General features: G+C 35.8%; 3 protein-coding genes across 21 annotated transcripts; all 3 read right to left on the reverse strand.

The window, feature by feature from the left end:
* Nucleotides 1-10: 10 nt before the first annotated feature.
* Nucleotides 11-16,158, reverse strand: LOC117577416 (uncharacterized). Of its 19 annotated transcripts, none has more exons than XM_052005093.1 (6): nucleotides 16,143-16,157; nucleotides 9,327-9,439; nucleotides 9,052-9,262; nucleotides 8,765-8,990; nucleotides 8,537-8,702; nucleotides 58-617 (listed from the first exon to the last, which is right to left on the reverse strand). In XM_052005093.1, the coding sequence occupies exons 2-6, from the start codon at nucleotides 9,412-9,414 to the stop codon at nucleotides 271-273; spliced, it is 1,038 nt and encodes a 345-aa protein (XP_051861053.1). In that variant the 5' UTR covers nucleotides 9,415-9,439; nucleotides 16,143-16,157; the 3' UTR covers nucleotides 58-270. The 19 variants fall into 19 exon arrangements, with proteins under 19 accessions (XP_051861024.1, XP_034118214.1, XP_051861073.1 ...); XM_052005078.1 differs by lacking the exon at nucleotides 9,327-9,439 and adding an exon at nucleotides 15,771-15,965 and having other exon boundaries at nucleotides 68-617; nucleotides 9,052-9,067; nucleotides 16,030-16,153; XM_052005074.1 differs by lacking the exons at nucleotides 8,765-8,990; nucleotides 9,052-9,262; nucleotides 9,327-9,439 and adding exons at nucleotides 8,408-8,475; nucleotides 15,472-15,697; nucleotides 15,755-15,965 and having other exon boundaries at nucleotides 68-549; nucleotides 16,030-16,153.
* Nucleotides 16,159-18,127: 1,969 nt separating this feature from the next.
* LOC127566147 (uncharacterized) lies at nucleotides 18,128-19,123 on the reverse strand. Its single transcript, XM_052007816.1, has 2 exons — nucleotides 18,998-19,123; nucleotides 18,128-18,833 (listed from the first exon to the last, which is right to left on the reverse strand). Exons 1-2 carry the CDS (start codon nucleotides 19,027-19,029, stop codon nucleotides 18,533-18,535), a joined length of 333 nt encoding a protein of 110 aa, XP_051863776.1. The 5' UTR covers nucleotides 19,030-19,123; the 3' UTR covers nucleotides 18,128-18,532.
* Nucleotides 19,124-23,178: 4,055 nt separating this feature from the next.
* On the reverse strand, nucleotides 23,179-24,245 carry LOC117568152 (uncharacterized). The gene is made up of 2 exons (XM_034248571.2): nucleotides 23,738-24,245; nucleotides 23,179-23,660 (listed from the first exon to the last, which is right to left on the reverse strand). Exons 1-2 carry the CDS (start codon nucleotides 24,006-24,008, stop codon nucleotides 23,404-23,406), a joined length of 528 nt encoding a protein of 175 aa, XP_034104462.1. The 5' UTR covers nucleotides 24,009-24,245; the 3' UTR covers nucleotides 23,179-23,403.
* Between the last annotated feature and the right edge of the window lie 3,350 nt (nucleotides 24,246-27,595).

Genomic DNA, 27,595 nt, shown 5'->3' on the forward strand with positions numbered 1-27,595 from the left:
GCTGAATATTCCAACTATTGCCATATCAATACTTAATTAATATTGAAATGAAAACTTAAGTCAGTGTATATTAAAGTGTATTAAAATAGACATCCATAATTAATATCTGACGACACAATGAATTATAATAAAAAACATATTATGTTAAACAGTACTACTTATGGGGGCCGAAGATGACTCCTACTGCGTGTTACATACATTTCCCTTCTACCCTATGGGTATAGGGTATAACCTGAAAAGACATTCATATTCAACGTGAATTTGTATGTGCTAATTAGTCCTGCCGACATTGTTTTCATTAAAGAAATCGCTGACTGAATTTGTCAGGATATTGGTGAAGTACAATGGACTGTCCTCCTCGATGAATTCATTGCTTGTGGGCGTGGCAATGCCCGCCACACACTGACTGCCATCCATTCGCTGCACATGAAGAACGCTGGATGTCGCGGTCAAACACTTTGAGCACTCTTCGCCCTCCTTGTATATGGGTAACGGGCGAAGGCAGAAATGTGACTGATCCGTTGCCAAATCTTCGATTTGACGCGTCACCTTCACATTGTTGCATTCTTTGAGATTAAGGTTTTGCAATTGCATCGTGAATTTGGTGCAGCTTTCGTCTGTAGCAATTCAATATGATATAAATGGTTTATAAATAGATATACCAGTAAAAATTCGTACTTTCTTCCGTATTGTATGAGTAACCGGCAGCAAAGAAGTTCGGGTGACCCTTCAGATCATCTGGATGACAGAGTTTCGCTATGCTGACATTTCCCATCGGCTGTGTTGTGTTAAGTATCGTTCTCAACTCGATGAGCACCAAATCATTTTTGTATCTCGTGGGTTGCTGTGCAGAAATGTCTAACTCAAAAATATCATTACTAAATTTAGTTGCACTTAGCAGCTTACCTTAACAGCGATTTTAATATCTGACTCATCGTTTACTCTTGCATCTTGGGATCCCAACTTTACTTTGCTGGGTAAATCCTCGTCGTTCTCTGCATCGCATTGCTTCGACGCTAGAATATGCGACGAGGACAGTAAAACACCCGTACAACGGTACGCAAAATCATCCCTATTGTTTTTGTAGTATCGCATAGTAACCAGATGAGTTCCAGTGAAGCTGCATGAGAATGACAAAATTATGGAACACTCTCTCACACTCACAAATTGTTGTAGACTCACTTGTATGATTCACCCTCTGTTAGGTTTTCAAAAGGTTTGGGACAGCAGAGCATTGCCCTGCCAAAGGGTCTCTTGAAGCCACAACTGGGCACGTTCAGTGGATGAATCCAGTTTTTCTCGTAATATGTCTTCAGTGTTGTGCATTTTGTGGCCAGTTGACAAGTTCCGGTAGGAAATCCGTGGAGACCACCGCAAAAATCGTTCTCTGATCACAAATTCAATTTACGATCTACATTCAGCTTGAAGAAACAACCGAATTAACTGACCTTGATATCTTTTCCTAGCTGTTGATGGCTTGGCAATCAGCTGTATAAGTGCATATATAAAAAGAAGTTTGCTGATGAAAAACATAATGTCTATGTTGCACTCATCCAAACAACAGCGAGAGACTGAAAAGATCGACATTAAAATTTAAGTTGTTACTCAACAAAACTACTCAACGCGACTTTGTTGAACCACGCTTACCTCATATATTTGTTCAGCCTTATCGCTCTTGTTTTATATACTACATAAAGAACACAAGTAGGAAAGCTATATTTGAATGTGATTGACCTTGAGATACCCGCATCCCATTTTAAATAAAACAGTGCGGTATTGATTTTAAAATATACCAAATTAATATACCATAGGCTATATTTGATATATTGATATAGTACTAGATTCAAATATATATATACCATATATCATATACCATAGAGTCCAAAATATACCAAATTCAACTAAGACACTTAGTTTTTGCCCATACAAAAGTATTTTTATACCCACTACCCATAGGGTAGAAGGGTATTATAACTTTGTGCCGGCAGGAAATGTATGTAACAGGTAGAACGAGGCATCTCTGACCCTATAAGGTAAGCATCAATAGCCGAGACTATAAGAGATAGACCTATATTTTTTTTCGACAGCATTTGTTATGTTTGCACGCAGATAAATTTTGTTTCAAATTTTTGCCACGCCCACTTCCGCCCCCGCAAATCGAAAAACAAGCATAATTTTAAAGCTATAGCTAATAACAATGGTATTTATGACTCCTCAAAATATAATTGCGAACAGATAAAAATTGTAGAAGTTATTAAAGAAATACTTTTGTATGGGCAAAAACGCCTAATTACTAGGGGTCTTAGTTGCTTTAGCCGACAATCTGGTATATTGTGCTGTCTATGGTATTTTTTGAATGTTGTACTACATCGATATACCAAATACGTCATTTGGTATATTTATACCCGCTACCCATAGGGTAGAAGGGTATTATAACTTTGTGCCGGCAGGAAATGTATGTAACAGGTAGAACGAGGCATCTCCGACCCTATAAAGTATATATATTCTTGATCAGCGTCAACAGCCGAGACGATCTTGCCATGTCCGTCTGTCCGTCTGTGTGTCTGTCCGTCTGTGTGTCCGTTCGTCTGTCCGTATGAACACCTAGATCTCAGAGACTATAAGAGATAGAGCTATAATTTTGTTTCGACAGCATTTGTTATGTTTGCACGCAGATCAAGTTTGTTTAAAATTTTTTGCCACGCCCACTTCCGCCCGCAAATCAAAAAAATCGAATAACAAGCGTAATTTTAAAGCTAGAGTTGCGAATTTTGGTATATATAATAATAACTATAGTAGTTATGATTTCTGAAAATTTGGTTACGATCAGATAAAAATTGTCGAAGTTATTAAAGAAATACTTTTGTATGGGCAAAAACGCCTACTTACAAGGGGTCTTAGTTACTTTGGCTGACAATCTGGTATATTGAGCCGTCTATGGTATATTTTGAATGCGGTACTTTATCGATATACCACATATACCATTCGGTATATTTTTAGTATTTTTGCAGTATATTTGGTATATTTTGAGAATAATACCGCAAAATATATTGCTTTTATTCAAAATGGGTAGTACACCATTCAAAATATACCATAGATGGCACAATATACCAAATTGTCGGATAAAGCAACTCAGACCCCCAGTAAGAAGGCGTTTTTGCACATACAAAAGTATTTCTTTAATAACTTCCACAATTTTTATCTGATCGCAACCAAATTTATAGGAATTATAACTAGTATTGTTATTATTGTATATACCAAAATTCGTAACTCTAGCTTTAAAATTACGCTTGTTATTAGAATTTTTTTATTTGCGGGGGCGGAAGTGGGCGTGGCAAAAATTTGAAACTTGATCTGCGTGCAAACATAACAAATGCTGTCGAAAAAATTATAGCTCTATCTCTTATAGTCTCTGAGATCCAGTGTTTCATACGGACGGACGGACAGACGGACAGAAGGACATGGCTAAATCGTCTCGGCTGTTGACGCTGATCAAGAATATATATACTTTATAGGGCCGGAGATGCCTTGTTCTACCTGTTACATACATTTCCTGCCGGCACAAAGTTATAATACCCTTCTACCCTATGGGTAGCGGGTATAAAAAAGAAATATTAGGAATTAAATTATAATAACAATTATGTTTTTACTTGGATATCAACATTTGACTTCTTAAATTGGCGATTCAATATTTTGTTGCTGTTCTTATCTTCTTTATTTAACATACAAATATACAAATATATATACACTGAGAAAAATAGGTTTTCACATAAAGATAACATAGTCGAATCAACACGAAACCATGTTAAAATTGAATCTAGAAGAAATTCTTAATTCAGGACTACATATTTAAGTGGTCTATTTGTATTACTAATTATTTTTTATATATACATATATATAATATTCAGAAACTATAATACAATTTATTACATTATTTAAAAATATCTAAGAGTCTGAGTCTCAAGTCGTTTCCATTAATAAATTAGTTTTTAACTCAAGTAGTCATTCGTATAAGCTTTTCAGATATTGCAGCTCAAGCTAAAAACCATATTTATACGAAAGTTATTATTTTATCATCCAAATTCGTTTCATGTAATTACTCTATTCGCAAATGACGTCATTAAAGAAATCGCTGACTGAATTTGTCAGGATATTGGTGAAGTACAATGGACTGTCCTCCTGGATGCATTCATTGTTTGTGGGCGTGGCAATGCCCGCCACACACTGACTACCATTCGTACGCTGCACATGAAGAACGCTGGATGTCGCGGTCAAACACTTTGAGCACTCTTCGCCCTCCTTGTATATGGGTAACGGGCGAAGGCAGAAATGTGACTGATCCGTTGCCAAATCTTCGATTTGACGCGTCACCTTCACATTGTTGCATTCGGTGAGATTAAGGTTTCGCAATTGCATCGTGAATTTGGTGCAGCTTTCGTCTGTAGCAAGTCAATATGATATAAATGGTTTATAAATAGATATACCAGTAAAAATTCGTACTTTCTTCCGTACTGTATGAGTAACCGGCAGCAAAGAAGTTCGGGTGACCCTTCAGATCATCTGGATGACAGAGTTTCGCTATGCTGACATTTCCCATCGGCTGTGTTGTGTTAAGTGTCTTTCTCAACTCGATGAGCACCAAATCATTTTTGTATCTCGTGGGTTGCTGTGCAGAAATGTCTAACTCAAAAATATCAATACTACATTTAGTTGCACTTAGCAGCTTACCTTAACAGCGATTTTAATATCTGACTCATCGTTTACTCTTGCATCTTGGGATCCCAGCTTTACTCTGCTGGGTAAATCCTCGTCGTTCTCTGCATCGCATTGCTTCGACGCTAGAATATGCGACGAGGACAGTAAAACACCCGTACAACGGTACGCATAATCATCCCTATCCTCGTTTTTGTAGTATCGCATAGTAACCAGATGAGTTCCAGTGAAGCTGCATGAGAATGACAAAATTATGGAACACTCTCTCACACTCACAAATTGTTGTAGACTCACTTGTATGATTCACCCTCTGTTAGGTTTTCAAAAGGTTTGGGACAGCAGAGCATTGCCCTGCCAAAGGGTCTCTTGAAGCCACAACTGGGCACGTTCAGTGGATGAATCCAGTTTTTCTCGTAATATGTCTTCAGTGTTGTGCATTTTGTGGCCAGTTGACAAGTTCCAGTAGGAAATCCGTTGAGACCACCGCAAATATCGTTCTCTGATCACAAATTTAATTTACGATCTACATTCAGCTTGAAGAAACAACCGAATTAACTGACCTTGATATCTTTTCCTAGCTGTTGATGGCTTGGCAATCAGCTGTATAAGTGCATATATAAAAAGAAGTTTGCTGATGAAAAACATAATGTCTATGTTGCACTCATCCAAACAACAGCGAGAGACTGAAAAGATCGACATTATAATCTGAGTTGTTACTCAACAAAGCTACTCAGCGCGACTTTGCTCAATCAGGCTTTCTTCGATACATATAACATATTTGTTCAGCCTTATCGCTCTTGTTTTATATACTACACAGAGAGAACATGTAGGAAAGCTATATTTGAGTGTGCTTGACTGTGAGATACCCGCTTCCCATTTTAAGTAAAAACAAAACAATGCGGTATGGATTTACAAATATACCAAATTAATATACCATAGGCTATATTTGATATATTAATATAGTACTACACTCAAAACATACCATAGGGTCCAAAACATACCAAAGCAACGAAGGCACCTAGTAGGTATGCGCTTTTGCCCATACAAAAGTTTTTTTAAAATAACCTATACAATTTTTATTCGATCGACCGTTATTATTGTATATACCAAAATTCTAGCTTTAAAATTACGCTTGTTATTAGATTTTTTGATTTACGGGGCGGAAGTGGGCGTGGCAAAAATTTGAAACAAACTTGATCTGCATGCAAACCTAACAAATGCTGTCGAAAAAAGATTATAACTCTTTCTCTTATAATCTCTGAGATCTAGATGTTTATACGGACAGACGGACATGGCTAGATCTTCTCGGCTGTTGATGCTGATCAAGAATATATATACTTTATAGGAGATGCCTCCTGTTACATACATTTCCTGCCGGCACAAAGTTATAATACCATTCTACCCTATGGGTACACAATAATAACGATAGTAACATATTTATGATTCCAGAAAATTTGGTTGCGTTCAGATAAAATTTGTTGAAGTTATTAAGGAAACACTTTTGTGTGGGCAAAAACGCCTACTTACTAGGTTTTCTAGTTGCTTTGGCCGACAATCTGGTATATTTTGAATGCGACACTATATCGATATACCAAATATACCATTTTAAATACTTTTAGTATTTTCGGTATATTTTGAAAATAATACCGTAATATTTTGCTTTTATTCAAAATGGGTAGCTGGTATCCCACAGTCGAGCACACTCCAATGTAGCTTTTTGACTTGTTTTTATACCCGCTACCCATAGGGTAGAAGGGTATTATAACTTTGTGCCGGCAGGAAATGTATGTAACAGGTAGAAGGAGGCATCTCCGACCCTATAAAGTATATATATTCTTGATCAGCGTCAACAGCCGAGACGATCTAGCCATGTCCGTCTGTCCGTCTGTCCGTCTGTGTGTCTGTGTGTCTGTCCGTCTGTCCGTCCGTCCGTATGAACACCTAGATCTCAGAGACTATAAGAGATAGAGCTATAATTTTCGACAGCATTTGTTATGTTTGCACGCAGATCAAGTTTGTTTAAAATTTTTGCCACGCCCACTTCCGCCCCCGCAAATCAAAAAAATCGAATAACAAGCGTAATTTTAAAGCTAGAATTGCGAATTTTGGTGTATACAATAATAACTATAGTATTTATGATTCCTCAAAATTTGGTTGCGATCAGATTAAAATTGTCGAAGTTATTAAAGAAATACTTTTGTATGGGCAAAAACGCCTACTTACTAATTTGCTTTGACCGACAATCTGGTATATTGTGCTGTCTATGGTATATTTTGAATGCGGCACTCGGTTTACAAAATATATCATTTGGTATATTTTTTAGTATTTTTAATATATTTGGTATATTTTAATAATAATACCCCAAAATATATTTTTAGTATTTTTGTAGTATAATTGGTATGTTTTGAGAATAATACCGCAAAATATATTGCTTTTATTCAAAATGGGTAGCGGGTATCTCACAGTCGAGCCCACTCGACTGTAGCTTTCTTACTTGTTTATATATATAATATTTTATTCAGACACTATAATATAATTTAATATATTATTTAACAAGTAAGAAAGCTACAGTCGAGTGTACTCGACTGTGAGATACCCGCTACCCATTTTGAATAAAAGCAATATATTTTGCGGTATTATTCTCAAAATATACCAAATATACTGCAAAAATACTAAAAATATACCGAATGGTATGTGTGGTATATCGATAAAGTACCGCATTCAAAATATACCATAGACGGCTCAATATACCAGATTGTCACCCAAAGCAACTCAGACCCCTCGAAAGTAGGCGTATTTGCCGATACAAAAGTATTTCTTTAATAACTTCGACAATTTTTATCTGATCGCAACCAAATTTTCAGAAATCATAACTACTATAGTTATTATTATATATACCAAAATTCGCAACTCTAGCTTTAAAATTACGCTTGTTATTCGATTTTTTTGATTTGCGGGGGCGGAAGTGGGCGTGGCAAAAATTTTAAACAAACTTGATCTGCGTGCAAACATAACAAATGCTGTCGAAACAAAATTATAGCTCTATCTCTTATAGTCTCTGAGATCTAGGTGTTCATACGGACAGACGGACATGGCTAGATCTTCTCGGCTGTTGACGCTGATCAAGAATATGTATACTTTATAGGGTCGGAGATGCCTCCTTCTACCTGTTACATACATTTCCTGCCGGCACAAAGTTATAATACCCTTCTACCCTATGGGTAGCGGGTATAATAATATCTCTGAGTCTGAGTCTCAAGACGTTTCCATTGATAAATTAATTTTCAACTTAATTTGTCATTCGTATAAGCTATTCAGATATTGCAACTCAAGCTAAACACAATATTTATACATATGTGGGTTTATTATACTTTCTTTTAATAGATTTAATAGACCTTACAAAAATCATCCACATTTGTCTTATGAGATTACTCTATTCGCGATTAAGGAAATCGTTGACTGAATTTGTCAGGATATTGGTGAAGTACAATGGACTGTCCTTCTCGATGCATTCATTGTTTGTGGGCGTGGCAATGCCCGCCACACACTGACTGCCATCCATACGCTCCACATGAAGAACGCTGGATGTCGCGGTCAAACACTTTGAGCACTCATTCTTCCTCTCCAATGTAAGTAACGGGCGAAGGCAGAAATGTGACTGATCCGTTGTCAAATCTTCGATTTGCCGCGTCACCTTCACATTGTTGCATTCTTTGAGATTAAGGTTTTGCAATTGCATCGTGAATTTTGTGCAGCTTTCGTCTGTAGCAAGTCAATATGATATAAATGGTACATAGATAGATTTACCAATAAAAAGTCGTACTTTTTTCCGTACTGTATGAGTAACCGGCAGCAAAGAAGTTCGGGTACCCCTTCAGATCATCTGGATGACAGAGTTTCGCTATGCTGACATTTCCCATCAGCTGTGTTGTGTTAAGTGTTGTTCTCAACTTGATGAGCACCAAATCATTTTTGTAACTCGTGAGTTTCTATGCAGAAATGTGAAAATCAAAAATATCAATATTATATTTAGTTGCACTTAGCAGCTTACCTTAATATCCTTTTTTATATCTGCTTTATCGTCTACTCTTCCTGCATCTTGGGATCCCAACTTTACTCTACTGGGTCTAATTAGCTCCTCTCCCTCCTCTCCAGCGCATTGTTTCGACGCTAGAACATGCGACGAGGACAGTAAAACACCCGTACAACGGTACGCATAATCATCCATTTCCTCGTTTTTGAAATATCGCATAGTAACCAGATGAGTTCCAGTGAAGCTGCATGAAATTGATCAAATTATGGAATGATTCTCAAACTCTTTGATTCATTTTAACTTACCGGAATATTGGTGGACCTGAAGTCGTTCTTTGTGTATCAGTTTTGGGGCAGCAAATCATTTTACCCTTAAACGGACTGTTAAAGCCACAAGAAGGCACGTCATTGTAGCCGATATTTTTCTGCATGAGATACTCTTCAATTGTGCAACAATTCTCAGGGTAGCGACACACGCCCAATGGAAATTCTCCGTCACCGCCGCAAGTATCAAACTCTAATTGCAATCATTTATATATACATATTTTTGTTGATGTATTATTCCATTTAATTGAACGCACCTTTGTGTTTGGGTTTTTCCAATGGTTTTGGCACTGCCATCACCAACGTGAGGGTGAATATAAATGCAAATAAGCGAATGGCAATCATGATGTTTCAGTTGAATGTTCTCAATCTGTATGTGCTACGTTTGTGGATTGAACGCAACTGAATCTGGATTTCCACTCGACTTTACTGCGCTCTTCTCTACCATATGTTAACATTCTCAACCTTATCGCTAGACTCAAAAACATAAATATATGTACATATATACACTAAGAAAAATAATTTCTGAGCTGTAATCGTTTGCGAAATTTTCGCATATTCCTTTAATAATACAAATTCATTGGAATTAATCAGAAAATTGAAATAGAAGCAAGTACAAAATTTATGTGAGCCCAGAGTAAGCCAAATGTTGTGACGTTGGTGACGATAAAATAAATGTCGTTGTTTCAACTATGGACGCCGAAGGCGTGTATATAATATTTTGCTGATATCGAATGCGAAGTGTTGAAACACTGATTTCAGCGAAACCCTAAAATATATTTCAATCTACATAATTGAATACATTCAAAAACATATTAAAAATATAATTCATTTATCGCTTTGCTGGCGTTTGACATATGCAGACCACATGCCCATAATAACAAAGTTATAAAAGTAGGGCATGACTGTTAAGCTTAAAGCGAACACAAACAAGTAAGAAAGTTACAGTCGAGTGTGCTCGACTGTGATATACCCGCTACCCATTTTTAATAAAGGCAAAATATTGCGGTATCATTTTCAAAATATACCAAAATACTAAAAAATACTAAAAATATACCAAATGGTATGTTTGGTATATCGATGTAGTACACCATTCAAAATATACCATAGACGACACAATGTGCCAGATTGTCGGCCAAAGCAACTCAGACCCCTAGTAAGTAGGCGTAACCAAATTTTCAGGAATCATAGCTACTATACTAGTTATTGTATAAACAAAAATTCGCAACTCCAGCATTAAAATTACTCTTGTTAATCAATTTTTTTGATTTGCGGGGGCGGAAGAGGGCGTGGCTAAAATTTGAAACAAACTTGATCTGCGTGCAAACATAACAAATGCTGTCGAAACAAAATTATAGCTCTATCTCTTATAGTCTCTGAGATCCAGTGTTTCGTACGGACAGACGGACAGACACACAGACACACAGACGGACATGGCTAAATCGTCTCGGCTGTTGACGCTAATCAAGAATATATATACTTTTTAGGGTCGGAGATGCCTCGTTCTACCTGTTACATACATTTCCTGCCGGCACAAAGTTATAATACCCTTCTACCCTATGGGTAGCGGGTATAAAAATCGGACATGCTTTATCGATTACATAGAGCATGTAGTTGTTGGTAATAACAATTTTGCAGTCAATCAGCTCTGCACATATGTATGTTTAGTATTTGTCGCGTGGCTTCTCAAACCTGTTAAAGTAGCTGTATACAATATTCTAAATTACGCTTTTCGAATATTTTTATTTGATTTCAAAATATTGTTGATTGCCAATCATAATAAATAATTAATTTATTTAATAAATAACACTTCCTTTCATTTATTATAACAATGTATGTTAGTAGGACTATTACAAATAAATTCAATTTGCACATAAACTTCAAATGCGCCCTAAGAAAAACCTACATATAAAACAAGTAAGAAAGCTGTAGGCGAGTGTGCTCAACTGTGAGATACCCGCAACGTTGTATTTTAAATAAGATCAAAGGAGTGAGGTATTATTCTTAAAATAGACCAAATTAACATAACGCAAAAATACAAAAATATGCCATAGACTATAATTGGTATTTTTATATAATAGTACATTTAAACAAGTAGGAAAGCTACAGTCGAGTGTGCTCGACTGTGAGATACCCGCTATCCATTTTTAATAAAAAAAACATAACAAATGCTGTCGAAAAAAAATTATAGCTATATCTCTTATAGTCTCTGAGATCCAGTGTTTCATACGGACGGACGGACAGACTGACAGACACAGACGGACATGGCTAGATCGTCTCGTCTGTTGACGCTAATCAAGAATTTATACACAATTTTTTGTCCGATCGCATCAGAATTTTCAGGAATCACAAATACTGCAGTTATTATTGTATGTACCGAAATTCGCGACTCTAGATTCTACGTTTTATTCGATTTAAGTGGAAGTGGGCATAGCAATGCTTGAAACTAATGCTGTCGTAAAAAATGTATAAGTCTATCTCTTACAGTCTTTGAGATCTAGTTGTTCACACAGACAGACGGACATGGGTATATCGTCACGGCTGTTGACGTTGATCAAGAATATATATGTCTTTATCGGTTCGGAAATGACTTTTCTGCCTGTAACATACATTCCCTTTTACCTTGTGAGTAGCGAGTATAAATAGGCAAGTTACTTAATAAGCAACCGCAAATGTCAAATGTATCCTAATTTTCTCATAATACAAACGTACAAAGTTCTTTATCATCGAAGCACATATACACACACACATATGCACACAATCTGGACAATCTTAATGCAGCTCTCCTGATTGGCCACGCCCACTGAATGTATCCGCCCACTCTAATATCTCATTTTTTGGCATTGATTTTTTCAGACTTTCCATTGAATGCATTACCAGCAGCTTACTTTTCCAACATGTTGCACTTCTTCACAACTGTTGAGTAACAGTTGATAAAAAGTAACCTACGCAAGCAAAGCGTTATTTATGAAGCTCTCCTGCTTGACCACGCCTACTTAGCCCATCCGCCTACTCTAATTTCTTGGTCCGCTACCTTGTCAAACACACACACACACACACAATATGACCGACATACTGACAAATTTTTGGCAATGACTTTTTCAGTGACTTGCTTAAATCAACTAACAGCAGCTTCCTCTGCAATGTCTTCACTTTCTGCACAACTGTTTAGTAATATTCACAACTGTTTAACAACAGTTGATTAAAAGAAGCAAAAAATCTTCATGAAGCTACCCTGACCGATCACGCCCACTTAGCCCATCTGCCTTCATTAATATCTCAGCCCGCCGCCTAGTCAAACACACATAAATGCATTTGGCAGACATACACACACATTTTTGGCATTAACTTTTTCACCATTTTCGTTTACCAGGCAACACGTTGAGGATCTGCGCAACTGTTGCGCAGCACTTGGTTTGAGCCACACACATGCATTCATTCATGCAAATCTAAGCCTAGCAATCTTTATGAAGGTCCCCTGTCTGACCACGCCCACTTACACAGATTCACACAAATTTTTCATTAAATGGATTACCAGAAGTTTACTCACCCAACATGTTGCAACTCTTAACAACTGTTTAGCAACGGTTGACGAAAGGCAAGCTTGCAAATCTTTATGAAGTTACTTTGCCTTTCAATCAATTCGTTATTTTGTTTCATCAATAGATGACTTAATAATTATATTGCTTAGCATTTAGTTTTAAACCCACTTTTGCTTTCTTTCTGTCTTATTTTTTGTAACCATTTTTGTAGCTATGTTATATCCAAACATAGATCAGGTTTATATATAACTTTCGTGTCTGTTTTTTTGGTTGGCTCTAGATTTCTATCCATTTTAATTAAACAAGCTTCCCTGGCACTTAATCTATCTTACTCTATCATTGTTTTCGTTGCCTTTTATTCACTTTATTTGTCCATCGTTTTCCTAAAGGCGAGAGAATACGCCACACATTTAGGTATATTTTTGGCATCGACTTTTTCCCTAGAATCGATTATAAGATTATTACCATCAACCCATCTTATCTTACTTTTTATAAAGGTAAAAATCGATAGGCTTCAACTTTTTGAATTAAAGAAATAACAAAAAAAAAAATAAAAAGAAAAACAAGTTTACCGTGTTTTCGGTTTTCCACAAAAAATAATACATGTATATATAAACTATCTCTTTACGTATTTTACTAGTACGTTTTATGTGCTTAAGTTTTTATACCCGCTACCCATAGAAGGGTAGAAGGGTATTATAACTTTGTGCCGGCAGGAAATGTATGTAACAGGTAGAACGAGGCATCTCCGACCCTATAAAGTATATATATTCTTGATCAGCGTCAACAGCCGAGGCGATCTAGCCATGTCCGCCTGTCCGTCCGTCCGTATGAAACACTGGATCTCAGAGACTATAAGAGATACAGTTTGTTTCAAATTTTTGCCACGCCCACTTCCGCCCCCGCAAATCAAAAAAATCGAAACAAGCGTAAATTTAATGCTAGAGTTGCGAATTTTGGTATATACAATAACTACTATAGTAGTTATTATTCCTGATTGAAATTTGGTTGCGATCAGATATAAATTGTCGAAGTTATTAAAGAAATACTTTTGTATCGGCAAATACGCCTACTTTCGAGGGGTCTGAGTTGCTTTGGGTGACAATCTGGTATATTGTGCCGCCTATGGTATATTTTGAATGCGGTACTATATCAATATACCAAATATACCATTTGGTATATTTTTAGTAATTTTGAAGTATATTCGGTATATTTTGAGAAAAATACCGCAAAATATATTTCTTTTATTCAAAATGGGTAGCGGGTATCTCACAGTCGAGCACACTCGACTGTAGCTTTCTCACTTGTTTGAGTTCAAACTTTTAAGACATATAAACTCACAATTTGATCATGAATACTGCTTAAAGTGGTTTATATACTACATACGAGTAAGCTTAAGGTTTTCATTAAATATGAGTACTTAATTATTTTATGTATTTATTGTGTACTCATAGTTTCATTTCCGTTTCCTTTGTACTTGTGAGCAGACATTTCATATTAATCTCCCCAAAATCGAAATCGTAAACACAGCAAAATGATTCAAATCATTTGATTAACTTTTGAGTGTTGTCAAGTTGCTAGCGGCGATATAAAGCAAAATCGCTGAGCTGCTCAACGGATTAGAGTGCGATGGCCAGCTATTGATGTCTCATTCCGCGAAATGTAGCTAAAGTCTATTTCTGGACAGCAGCTAACGTTGTTTTCAGTAAATTGCTTGTGGGGGTCTTTGGGTTGGTGGTAGTGGTAGTATTAATCAGTTAGTTGTCAACGCCTAGTTGCTACTGACACGCGCCACCTTATCGAAGGTATTAGATCATATGATAGATTGAGGGCAGTTCGTGTAACTCTCATCGACATAGTTATTCACCAGCAATTTATCACCTAAGAATCGCAAAGCAAATTTTTAAATGTTCATATATTTCCTGGAGACACATACTTATAATACACATCTACCATACGAATAGCGGGTATACAAATTGCGTTATAAATGCAAACACAAATGAACTTACTTGATAGATATTTCGAAATATATAAAAAACAAATTTTGCATTTTAATATATAATAAAATATGAATGAAAAAAGAAATATTAAGAATTAAATTATAAAAACAATTATGTTTTTATTGTAAATATCAACTTTTGACTTCTTAAGTTGGCGTTTCAATATTTTGTTGCTGTTCTTATCTTCTTTATTATTATTATTTTATCATCCACATTCGTCTTATGTAATTACTCTATTCTATAATGACGTCATTAAAGAAATCGTTGACTGAATTTGTCAGGATATTGGTGAAGTACAATGGACTGTCCTCCTCGATGCATTCATTGCTTGTGGGCGTGGCAATGCCCGCCACACACTGACTACCATTCGTACGCTGCACATGAAGAACGCTGGATGTCGCGGTCAAACACTTTGAGCACTCATTCTTCCTCTCCCATGTAAGTAACGGGCGAAGGCAGAAATGTGACTGATCCGTTGCCAAATCTTCGATTTGACGCGTCACCTTCACATTGTTGCATTCTTTGAGATTAAGGTTTTGCAATTGCATCGTGAATTTTGTGCAGCTTTCGTCTGTAGCAAGTCAATATGATATAAATAGTACATAGATAGATTTACCAATAAAAATTCGTACTTTTTACCGTACTGTATGAGTAACCGGCAGCAAAGAAGTTCGGGTACCCCTTCAGATCATCTGGATGACAGAGTTTCGCTATGCTGACATTTCCCATCAGCTGTGTTGTGTTAAGTGTTGTTCTCAACTTGATGAGCACCAAATCATTTTTGTAACTCGTGAGTTTCTATGCAGAAATGTGAAAATCAAAAATATCAATATTATATTTAGTTGCACTTAGCAGCTTACCTTAATATCCTTTTTTATATCTGCTTTATCGTCTACTCTTCCTGCATCTTGGGATCCCAACTTTACTCTGCTGGGTCTAAGAAGTTCCTCTCCCTCCTCTCCAGCGCATTGTTTCGACGCTAGAACATGCGACGAGGACAGTAAAACACCCGTACAACGGTACACATAATCATCCATTTCCTCGTTTTTGAAGTATCGCATAGTAACCAGATGAGTTCCAGTGAAGCTGCATGAAATTGATCAAATTATGGAATGACTCTCTCTTTGATTCATTTTAACTTACCGGAATATTGATGGACCTGAAGTCGTTCTTTGTGTATCAGTTTTGGGGCAGCAAATCATTTTACCTTTAAACGGACTGTTAAAGCCACAAGAAGGAACGTCATTGTAGCCGATATTTCTCTGCATGAGATACTCTTCAATTGTGCAACAATTCTCAGGGTAGCGACACACGCCCAATGGAAATTCTCCGTCACCGCCGCAAGTATCAAACTCTAATTGCAATCATTTATATATACATATTTTTGTTGATGTATTATTCCATTTAATTGAACGCACCTTTGTGTTTGGGTTCATCCAATGGTTTTGGCACTGCCATCACCAACGTGAGGGTGAATATAACTCCAAATAAGCGAATGACAATCATGATGTTTCAGTTGAATGTTCTCAACGCAACTGAATCTGGATTTCCACTCGACTTTACTGGGCTCTTCTCTACCACATGTTTACATTCTCAGCCTTATCGATAAACTCATATACATAAATATAAATATATATACACTAAGAAAAATAAATTTTAAAATTAATAGTAACAATGTTTAATCAACACATAACCAAAATTGAGCCCAGAAAAAATTCTTCTTCTTCATTTCATATTACTTTTTTGTTTTTAGATTGACTATTAGATAGACTATAATTGAACTCAAAGAAGCTGCAACCGATGAACAATTTTTAGATTTAAATTTAAGAAAATTCTTATTTTAAGATGTTTTTATTTTAATTATAAAATTCGATTACAAAACAAGATTATTAATCGGCATTTTAAAACCTTGTTTCAAGAACTTTTTAAAAAATTAAAATATAAATATTTACAATCTTAGGATTAGTGTTTTAGCTTTTAGAGCGTAAATTTTCTCTTGTGTATATACATATATGTTATGTATTGCACTTTTAATCTCTGGAAGTGTCAAATTAAAAAAAAAAATTCTGAGCTGTAATCGTTTGCGAAATTCCCGCATATTTCTTTAATAATCCGAATTCATTGCAATTAATCAGAAAATTGAAATAGAAGCAAGTACAAAATTTATGTGAGCCCAGAGTAAGCCAAATGTTGTGACGTTGGTGACGATAAAATAAATGTCGTTGTTTCAACTATGGACGGCGAAGGCGTGTAGATATCGAATGCGAAGTGTTGAAACACCGATTTTAGCGAAACCCTAAAAAATATTTTAATCTACATAATTGTAGAATATATTCAAAAACATATTAAAAGTAGAATTAATTTATGGCTGGCGTTTGACATATGAATTAAATTTTTAGTTGATTTACTTTTTAAAAAGATGTGTTGTTGTCGGTTTGAAGGTTTTTATACCCGCTTCTCATAGGCTAGAAGGGTATTATAATTTTGTTCCGGCAGGAAATGTATGTAACAGGTAGAAGGAGGCATCAAAAAAATCGAATAACAAACGTAATTTTAAAGCTAGAGCTGCGACTTTTGGTGTGTATAATAATTACTATAGTAGTTATGATTTGGTTGCGATCAGATAAAAATTGTCGAAGTTACTTAAAGAAATACTTTTGTATCGGCAAATACGCCTACTTACTAGAGGTCCAAGTTGCTTTGAATGACAATCTGGTATATTTTGCCGTCTATGGTATATTTTGAATGAGGTACTATATCGATATACCAAATATATCATTTGGTATATTTTAGTATTTTTGCAGTATATTCGGTATATTTTGAGAAAAATACCGCAAAATATATCTATTTTATTCAAAATGGGTAGCGGGTATCTCACAGTCGAGTACACTCGACTGTAACTTTCTTACTTGTTTTAAAGCTAGAGCTGCGAATTTTGGTCTGCCATTGCTTTATCAATAGCGTTAGTATTAATTTTAATTATAGCTAACCTTTAAATAAATGAATAAAAATTGTGGAAGTCATTAAAGAAACACTTTTTACTGTGCAACTGTCTCGGATTTCGTCTGGATGGTGCATCGACCTGATTGCATGTGGGCATTGGTTGAATTTCTGTGCGTGTAGAACCGCTGACGTTGCGGCACGTGGAGTTGAAATGTGGAAACGGGCCGGGAATTTGACCGAGAATCACGTTGGTTGTTAACTCTTCCCCCTTTAAGACGGGATCGTCCTCGAATGTGTGTTGACGTTGTACTAGGTAGCTTGATTTCATCACTGAGGTTGTACTTCTGGACTTAGAGTACTTTACGATTACGATTGCGGCCGCCACTATCAAAATTATCAGCGAAAAGTTTGTTGCTGTTAGAACTGTGTTACCATTGTTGATGAAGTTAATCTTCTGGGTATTGTTTATATTCAGTTCCTTCATCTATAATGTTAGCTTCTGATATAAGATGAAGTAAAAGAAGGTTAAGTGCTTATTATCTCATTGGCCACAAAAAAAGTTTCGTCATTGCGGATTTTGTTACAATTCTCTTTGCTAGTTAATTCCATTTGAGGCTATTTTGATATTAGCAAATTCAAGCATTTCTTCTAAGTTGACGAAATGTAATTTCTTATTTTCTAGAATTATGTAGTTCTATTGCCACTAGTTCATGTTTAGTTAAAATAACTGGATTAACGATATCGGTCTTAGCCCAACTAATTGAATGAACAATATTTCTGATTTCTTCTTTTAATAATTGCATTTCGTACTTTAGTATGGTTTTTTTCCATTTTTACTTCATTGCTTTCTTAAGTGAATTTCACTATTGCATTCGTGATTTCAGTAAGCTCGTTTATTCTTTGACTTGTGATTATATTTATAACGACTTGACGATTATTGTTTTCCAGCTGTTCATTAATTTTCTTGATTATTACTTCCTAATCTTGGTGATCTTGGGTCAGGTACTTCATTTTTAACCATTTCCATGCGAACCATTTAGACAGATCGCTTTTCATTTGTGCTAATTCATAATTACGAAACGGATAGATCGGATTCGTATTTGATATATTTTCAATGGATTCCCCTAGCAAAGTAGTCTCATAAGCCTCTAAATCTATGACATGGATAATCTTAAAGGTGCTATTTTCTTCAGCGGCGAGTCCCATGTTGATGGAAACCATTTGGGAGTTTGCATAATCCAAAACAGTGACTTCTCCTAGACTGCTTGGAATAAAGGTTCTGAAAAATTGAAATTTTAAGATTTTAAATTATTTTTGTATTGTTCTTCCTAATTTGGTTTTAATAGTGGATTTTTGGTTTGCTGCTACAATTTCAGGTTTAAAACAGGGAGTTATTTTGGAACCTATTCTTTTATCTACTCGAACATAAACCACTTCGCTAACCTTGTAGTCTTTTGCACCTTTTTTAGTTGCATTATGATATTCTAGGTCGGTCGTTTGCTTGTCTCTTATCTTTTCTTCAATCTTTTTCCGTTCAGTTTCTATTTGGTTCGAATCGGTTAATCGCGTTAATCCGAAGAATATGTTAATCGGTTTTTTCCCTGTTGTAGAATGGATAGAGTTGTTATATTCCTGTACTGATTTATACAATAAGTCTCCCAATTGCATTTCTGGATTTTCTATGAGGAGTGAAAACGTTCTATTTGGCCGTTGGTAGTAGAGTTGTATGGAGGTGTTGGGAAAACGGAAATTCCCATTTGATCTTTGAGTAGAGATTTTATGGAAGCTGAACTCTCTCTCTCTCTTAAGGCTCTCTCATTATCAATAATTATCTGCTTTGGGATTCCAAATGCAATCAATAATTCTCGCAGAGGGAATTTTAAGTCTTCTGATCCTTTAGAACTCACTATCCTGGTTTGGGCATATTTTGAAAATTTGTCGATACTTGTTAGTGTGACGCGATTTTGTGTAAGGTACAAGTCAATGTGGACAATTTCTCCTGGATACCCTGGGATTGGTGTTTCTCGGATCAATGCCTGTGGTGGATGTCGGTCATACTTTGACTCCTTGCACGTCAGGCATACGGACACAATAGCTTTAACCTTTTTAGTCATTTCGGGGGAAAAGTATTTGCTTAAGAGTTGAGCTTTGTTTTCTGATGCTTGCCTATGCGCTCTTCTATGTTCTTTTGAGATAAGATCTTGTTGCTTACTAACATTTTTTTATATCTTCCACATGCATTTGCGTATACCTTATTTTGTATGCGCTAAAATGTATGGGATAGATGTTTTGTATTTTTCCCATAATTCTTTCGAGTGTTAGCAAACCATTTATAATCTTGGGGTCTAGTCGTTTTTTTCGATAACTTCTTTTTCGTTGTAACACTTCTGTTTAATAACATGTCTATGATAAAACGGAAATGGAATTTCAAAATTGTAACTTGATTGGTCATCAATAAGTAGAAGGAGTTGATTTCGAAAATCGGTTTTGGGTGTTTCTATAGTTGGTATAAGGGTATGTCTTGAACTGTCACTGCTATGGCATGTTGCGCTAGTGCTATTTATTTGTTGCCTAGTAGGTGTTCTGGAAAGTGCATCTGCGTCAACATTAGTGGTCCCAGGCTTGTACTTAAATTCGTAATTAAATTCTTCTAAAAAACTTTTCCAGCGTTTCAATGAGGATATCGTATAGGGCCTTTTGGAAAATAGAAGGGGAGTTTTTAAGACCGAATGGTAGTCTTGTAAATTCATATTTCCCACCATTTAAGGTGCCGTTTTTTCTATGTCAGATTTTTATAATGGATCTTGATAAAATCCACTTTTCAGGTTTGGTTTCTCCTATTTCGGGTATGGGATATCTGTCTGATATGGTGTCTTCGTTCAGCTTTCTATAGTCGATAACAATTCTGTATTTTTTCTGACCGGATGCATTGTGTTTTTGCATTATAGGGTGACCGTGAGGGTCGGATGAAACCATCATCTAGAAGTTCTTGTATTTGCTTTTCTACAATTTGCTTCAACGAGCTGGGGCTTGGATAGTGTTTTGAATAAACTGGTAGATCGGAGTTGATGCGGATCTCACCTACGACTCTAGTTGTGTAAGTGAGCTTCTGTTGTGGTTCTGCAAAAAGATTTTTATGTTCTGCGAACAATTGCGTTTTTCTATTCGTTTGTCATATGTTCGGTACGTAATTGTAACTTAATAACTGATTCGGCTGGCAACTGATGTATCTTGATCTTCTTATTGCCACTTATTAAAAGGGTGTAATTTTTCCCATCTATAATAGCATTTAACTTTTTCATCGTAACGTTTCCTAATATACTATGGAAAGCTTTGGGCATGAGCAATATACGGAATCGGATGGGTGTCTCTCTTAATCCGAATAAATGTAAGTCAATTTGTTGCGTTTTTTGGTTTGCCCTCTGACGGAGCTGACAAAAAATGGTTTCTCTATATGTTTGGGATTGGGAACTGTTGTTGCTTGAATGTAGTTTTTATTTGATCCAGTGCCTATTAAAAATTTATAAGCTTCTCTGTTCTTCACCCTACCCTGGAAGTATGGTAGTGAACAACTGTTTATCCTAAAAAATGTAGTTCTGACTCATCTATGAGAGCTTGTTCGTAGCTATCATCATTCTGATGGTCTTCGTCTTCACACAGAGTTGAGACGATTTCTTGTTCCAAATCATTGAAATAGTTCTGCTCCTCTTCGATAGCTACCCTGCAGAAATGGAGGTGGCGATTGGCCACGGGTAAGTGCTTACCCCGCCGATCACTACATGGGTACTTACTAGAGTGACAAGCCAATCAAGTGGTTAATGAGGATGGCGTTTAGGGGAAAGCGGCCCTAAAAAAAGAAGACAATGTCTTTGATATTATGATTGGTACGTATCTTGAAAGATAATTATTTAATAACCATTATCCACTTCAATCTATTAAAACTTGTTTAATCCTTTTCATTGCCAGATTTAATAACTGCAGTCGGAGGTATTGGGCCAGCTGAGGATCAGTTGAGAAAGGCCAAGGCCTTTATATGTATTTTAAAAACTCAAGCTGCCTTAAACAATATATATAACTATCTCTTTACGCTCTTTACTAGTATGTTTTATGTGCCTAAGTTTTTATACCCGCTACCCATAGGGTAGAAGGGTATTATAACTTTGTGCCGGCAGGAAATGTATGTAACAGGTAGAAGGAGGCATCTCCGACCCTATAAAGTATATATATTCTTGATCAGCGTCAACAGCCGAGACGATCTAGCCATGTCCGTCCGTCCGTCTGTCAGTCTGTCCGTCCGTCCGTATGAAACACTGGATCTCAGAGACTATAAGAGATACAGCTGTAATTTTTTTTCGACAGCATTTGTTATGTTTGCACGCAGATTAAGTTTGTTTCAAATTTTTGTCACGCCCACTTCCGCTCCCGCAAATCAAAAAATCGAAACAAGCGTAATTTTAAAGCTAGAGTTGCGAATTTTGGTATATACAATAACTACTATAGTAGTTATGATTCCTGATTGAAATTTGGTTGCGATCAGATATAAATTGTCGAAGTTACAAGTATTAAAGAAATACTTTTGTATGTGCAAAAACGCCTACTTACTAGGGGTCTGAGTTGCTTTGGGTGACAATCTGGTATATTGTGCCGCCTATGGTAAATTTTGAATGCGGTACTATATCAATATACCAAATATACCATTTGGTATATTTTTAGTAATTTTGCAGTATATTCGGTATATTTTGAGAAAAATACCGCAAAATATATTATAGCGAGTATCTCACAGTCGAGTACACTCGACTGTAGCCTTCTTACTTGTTTGAGCTTAAACTCTTAAGACATATAAACTCACAATTTGATCATGAATACTGCTTAAAGTGGTTTATATACTACATACGAGTAAACTTAAAGTTTTCATAAAATATGAGTACTTAATTATTTTATGTATTTATTGTGTACTCATAGTTTCATTTCCGTTTCCTTTGTACTTGTGAGCAGACATTTCATATTAATCTGCCCAAAATCGAAATCGTAAACACAGCAAAATGATTCAAATCATTTGATTAACTTTTGAGTGTTGTCAAGTTGCTAGCGGCGATATGATAGCAAAATCGCAGAGCTGCTCAACGGATTAGAATGCGATGGCCAGCTATTGATGTCTCATTCCGCGAAATGTAGCTAAATACTAATTCTGGACAGCAGCTAACGTTGTTTTCAGTAAATTGCTTGTGTGGGGTCTTTGGACTGGTGGTAGTAGTAGTATTAATCAGTTAGTTGTCAACGCCTAGTTGCTACTGACACGCGCCACCTTATCGAAGGTATTAGATCATATGATAGATTGAGGGCAATTCGTGTAACTGCAGCGTGCAAAGCGAGTGAATGTGTGAATGCGAATCAAGAGTCTGGGGAGAAAGAGTTGTGTATACGACTATTTCAATTAGCTAGCATCTGAAAGGAAGTAATCGAAACATTTGCGCGATAGTGTGTTTGTGTGTGTGTGTGTTCTGTGTGTGTGATAAGCCAGAAATGTGAAGAAAGAAAACTGAATATGAACAAATTTCGAATGTATTCCAAACCGAGAAAATTGCTTTCATTTTCTTTTTTTGTTTTTTTTTTTTGTTTCTTTCTTTTGTTTGTTTTTAATTTAAGATATTAGCACTATAATACTTCTATTGAGTGGGCAAAGGGGGTGGAGAGCAGAGGGGCGGGCGCGGGCGATAAGGGGTGGATATATATGATTATATATGTGGATGGCGAGACGATGGCGATCACAGTTCAGTTCCAAAGTTGATGATGCTGTTTTATTTTGCTTCTTCGCATTGCATTGCAGAAGTGTGTGCACTCGACTAAGCCTAGTAACCATAGAAATAGGCCTCGTACGAAAAAGTGCGTGTCTGATCCGATGTCAAGAGTATTGCTGCCGCCGTCTTGCCAATGCTGCCTTCCGTAAAATACGCATCCGCATCGTTGGCCGACGAATCCACATAGATCTCAATGCAGGTCAAAGTGCTGCCCGTTCCCGTTGCCGAAGGATAACGCATCTCGACCTCAACATTGACAGCAGTCGTGAAACTCTCATCGGCATAGTTATTCACCAGCAATTTATCGCCTAAGAATCGCAAAGTAAATTTTCAAAATGTTAGTGAATGTGTTGCGGAATTGGGAAGTGGCGAATTCATCACTTACCCGAGATGCGTTGACCCGAACTGAAGACAAGATTGCCCTTGCTGTGCTTCACCTTGTTCAGTGCCACCAGCTCAACATCGGGATTCTTTGTCGTGTAACGCGTCTCATCCGTCACCGATGTGATCGGTGTGTAATATAAATCACTCGCTCGCTGCTGTGCTGTTGACTGCGCCGTCGTCTGCACGGACTGCACTGACTGCACTGACTGCAGCGATGGGGCAGCAATTGAGCTGGCGCTCAGCAGCAACAATGGCAGCAACACTTGCAACATTCTCAACAAAAATAAAACCTCCAAAGAAGTGTAGATATAGTTTATAGTTTATTTCTGTGTAGTTGATGCTTCACGCACGCACGCAACAACTACATGAAATGTCTTTAATTTATCGTCAATCTCCAATAAAAGAACGAACGAACGAACGAACGTATTACGAATCGGAGTAAAGATCGAAATATGAGAGAGCTTAGGTTCCGCGCTGTGTGCAATCAATTTGGCGACTGTTTTGTGCATCGCCTGCCACTGCCGATGGCTTTTATACGCGCCACGCTCTTATCGGCGGTCAGCGTTAGATAAGAGCAACTCGAGGTAAGAACTGAACGATAAGCCGCCATGGGTCTTATAACTCCAACGAGGGTCACCGTTTATGTTTTTAGCCTTGGTCCACATCTATTCGCACTACGCATAGAATGCTCAGATGTAATTAAGAAAATATATATATTAAAAATAAATTATTAAAAGACACAAATATGTTTAAAAAATACAAAAAAATGTTATTTGAATTTAAGAAAATATATAAAAAAAAAAATACTTTAAAATAATGATTTCTGCTTTTATGATACAAACTACTTACAGGATATATTTACGTTAGACATACAGAAAACTTCAAAAAATTTGAATTTTGTATATATTTTGTCTTTTTTAAAACAGTCAAGAAAAAGTAAATTTCCAAATCAACTTTAACAATGTAGCAATTTATTTAATTTAATTTAGAGATCCATTTCAATTTGTGTTCTACAAACTTTCACAAAATTTCAAATTCAACATTTACATTGTTTTCTAAATTGAAACGATTTATCTTATTTCATTGAAATAGTTACAAATTACACATAAATCGTAATTTTGCTCTTTTTTTAACAATAGAAAATTCTATATTAAAATCAATATTAACCATTATTATTATTTAAAAGTAAGTTGAAAAATTATTCATAAATCTTTTTTCAAACCATATTTTTCTAGTTTGTAATAGTCAAAATCTACCTTCACAAAGTATTGCTCCTGTTTGTATTATTAAATGAAAAAATCAATCAATCAAAATAAAAAATATAAATTTTATATTTTGTTTTTAATTCATTCAAGAAAAAACCTGTTTCCAAATCTATGCTCAAAAATCTTTTGCCAACTTAATCGTTGAATTTTCCCAATAGAAAACTATAACCTAAACTATAACTAATAAAATCGAAATCATTCTTAATAGCTCCAATTCCAGATATATTAATGGAAACCCTCGCTTTGGGGTCTATGATAATGGTGATGGTTATTGTGCTGTTGCTTCTGTAGCTTGTATTAACTGTTGTTCATTGGTTTTCCGTCTTCTTTATTTTATTTGTTGTTTTTGGATCGCGTTAATTGGCAATAATTCGCTCAGTTTCTATAAATAAAGCACTTGAGCGAAACCGTTTTAGACATGGCCTAATGCCAAGCAACCAATTAATCTGCCTATAAAAGTACCCACAATTGCCAATTACCAATTGCCAATTGCCAATTACCAACCAATCGATCAATTTGAACTCGCGTGTCCCACAAAAAGCATAAAAAACACCCTCAACAAGAGAACTATTTGTTGATCAATTTATCGATCAATTCACCTGATCAGAAAAGCATGTGATACCAAATGATCATAACAAATTTCATCTTCATTTTGATTTTGATTTGATTCACCTCCGTAAGAGATTCTCAAGTACTTGAGACGGGCCTTTTATTTCCGTCTCTCGCTGTGGACTCAACTCGGTTCCCACTTCACATTGTTTGCCCAACTTTGTGCGTAATTCACGATGCTCTTTCTTATTGATAACAAAATGTAATAATAATACCCAACTACTATACTATAACTATACTATACGTAGTATACGTAGTACTATATTTACCTCACATTGTATCGTAATGCACGTCAATGCAATGCCCAATATCATTGTCTATTCACACCGCTGTTCACACATATAGATTCAATATTGTTTTTTATTTCAGTTTTCCAATTGTACTTTCCCAATTTCTTTTGGTACACAGAAACACAAGTCATTTCTCTGTGCTGAATCATTTTTTTATTGCCTGCTAATTTCACAATAAAAATTTCCCACCACAAAAAAAAAACAAATCGAGCATTATCGACTGTGGGATACCAGGTACCCATTTCGAATAAAAGCAAAACAGTGCGGTATTATTCTTAAAATATACCAAATAAAATACCGCAAATCAACTGAAATATACCGAAGGACATATTTGGTATATTTATGAAGTTCTACCCATTTTAAATAGAAGAGCGCAGTATTATTGTTAAAATGTACCAAATTAATATAACATACAAATACTAATAATATATATATATTCTGAATATACTATAGAGTGCAAAATATACCAGATTGTCAGCCAAACTAACAAAAATCCTATTGCAATAAATTTTTTTTTGCTATGTAAAAATATTTCTTCTAAAATTTCTACAATTTTTATCCAATCGCAATCAGGAATCATAAAAATTATAGCTTTTATTGTCTGTACCAAGAGTCTGAGTTAAAACGTAACTACTGCTGTTGAAAAAGAATTATACCCCTATATTTTAGAGTCTCCGAGATCTAGATGTTCATATGGACAGACAGACGGACAGACGGACATGGCTATATCGCCTCGGCTGATGAGCGCTGATCAAGAATATATGTTTATGTAGTCGGAGATGACTCCTTATGCGTTTTACAAACATTTCCTGCATTCACAATGTTATAAAACCTTCCTACCTTATGGGTAGCGGGTATAAAAACAAAACAATTTCATTTAGTTCTTATCTTGGCGTGTGCACGCTGTTGTGCGCTTGATATCGATAAGTTTATCCGTTTTGCAAAGATGTTTTTTCGAATTTCCGCAAGTCTGCAAGCGCAATTGAGATTGTAATTTAATTGCAGCAATAACCAAAAATATCATAAAAACAAATAACATGAATTGTCACGTGATGAAAAGTTCTTTTTATGCAATAACAATTGAGTATCAGAAGTACCATAGTTCCTTACAAATGTATAAAATAACTCTAAAATGTTATTCATCAGCATTACACATAGAGTTAAAGTTTTGGCAAATGCCACAAACAGGAAAGAATTATGATCATAGATTGTAGTGAGCAGTGATTCATGAGTGTTTAATTTATGATTACATTTAAATAGAGCATTTCATGCAGTTTTTGTTTCTATTATTCAATTTGTTTACTATTGAGAGATTTATTGGGATTCCACATGAAATATTGCCCCATTATCAATGCGTTTGTAGTGCTTGGAAGGAATGTGATTTGCGTTTAAATTGCTCAAGGCGCGTGTTTATAGATTTTATTTTATTTTGCAATCTTAACCTTGATACTTGACTTACTTCTCTACGTATATATACTGAATATATATTATGTACATAATTGCGCACAAAAGCAAACAATCTAGAAAATGAGCACTTTTTAAATAGAAAATCAAGAGGAATGGCTGCCAACCGACATTTTACTTGCCCTGACTGATATCTTTTGAAGAGTTCTTTCTACCATAAATACCCTATGTCCATACCATAATCAGTTTGACGTATTTCAGTTCTTCTTCTTTGCTTATCTTTCATTAAAT

The sequence above is a fragment of the Drosophila albomicans genome, chromosome X, assembly GCF_009650485.2.
Source record: "Drosophila albomicans strain 15112-1751.03 chromosome X, ASM965048v2, whole genome shotgun sequence".
NCBI lineage: Eukaryota > Metazoa > Arthropoda > Insecta > Diptera > Drosophilidae > Drosophila > Drosophila albomicans.

Excerpts from the sequence above, each read along its gene's own strand:
- LOC117577416 (XM_052005093.1), bottom strand. The coding sequence starts at position 9,414 with ATGATTGCCATTCGCTTATTTGCATTTATATTCACCCTCACGTTGGTG. Across the intron at positions 9,263-9,326 it reads GGAAAAACCCAAACACAAAG|AGTTTGATACTTGCGGCGGT; the intron begins GTGCGTTCAATT and ends GATTGCAATTAG. Across the intron at positions 618-8,536 it reads CTCATACAGTACGGAAAAAA|ACGAAAGCTGCACCAAATTC; the intron begins GTACGACTTTTT and ends GAATTGCTACAG.
- LOC127566147 (XM_052007816.1), bottom strand. The coding sequence starts at position 19,029 with ATGCAACTAAAAAAGGTGCAAAAGACTACAAG. Across the intron at positions 18,834-18,997 it reads AAGGTGCAAAAGACTACAAG|AACCTTTATTCCAAGCAGTC; the intron begins GTTAGCGAAGTG and ends TCAATTTTTCAG.
- LOC117568152 (XM_034248571.2), bottom strand. The coding sequence starts at position 24,008 with ATGTTGCAAGTGTTGCTGCCATTGTTGCTGCTGAGCGCCAGCTCAATT. Across the intron at positions 23,661-23,737 it reads TTCGGGTCAACGCATCTCGG|GCGATAAATTGCTGGTGAAT; the intron begins GTAAGTGATGAA and ends TGCGATTCTTAG.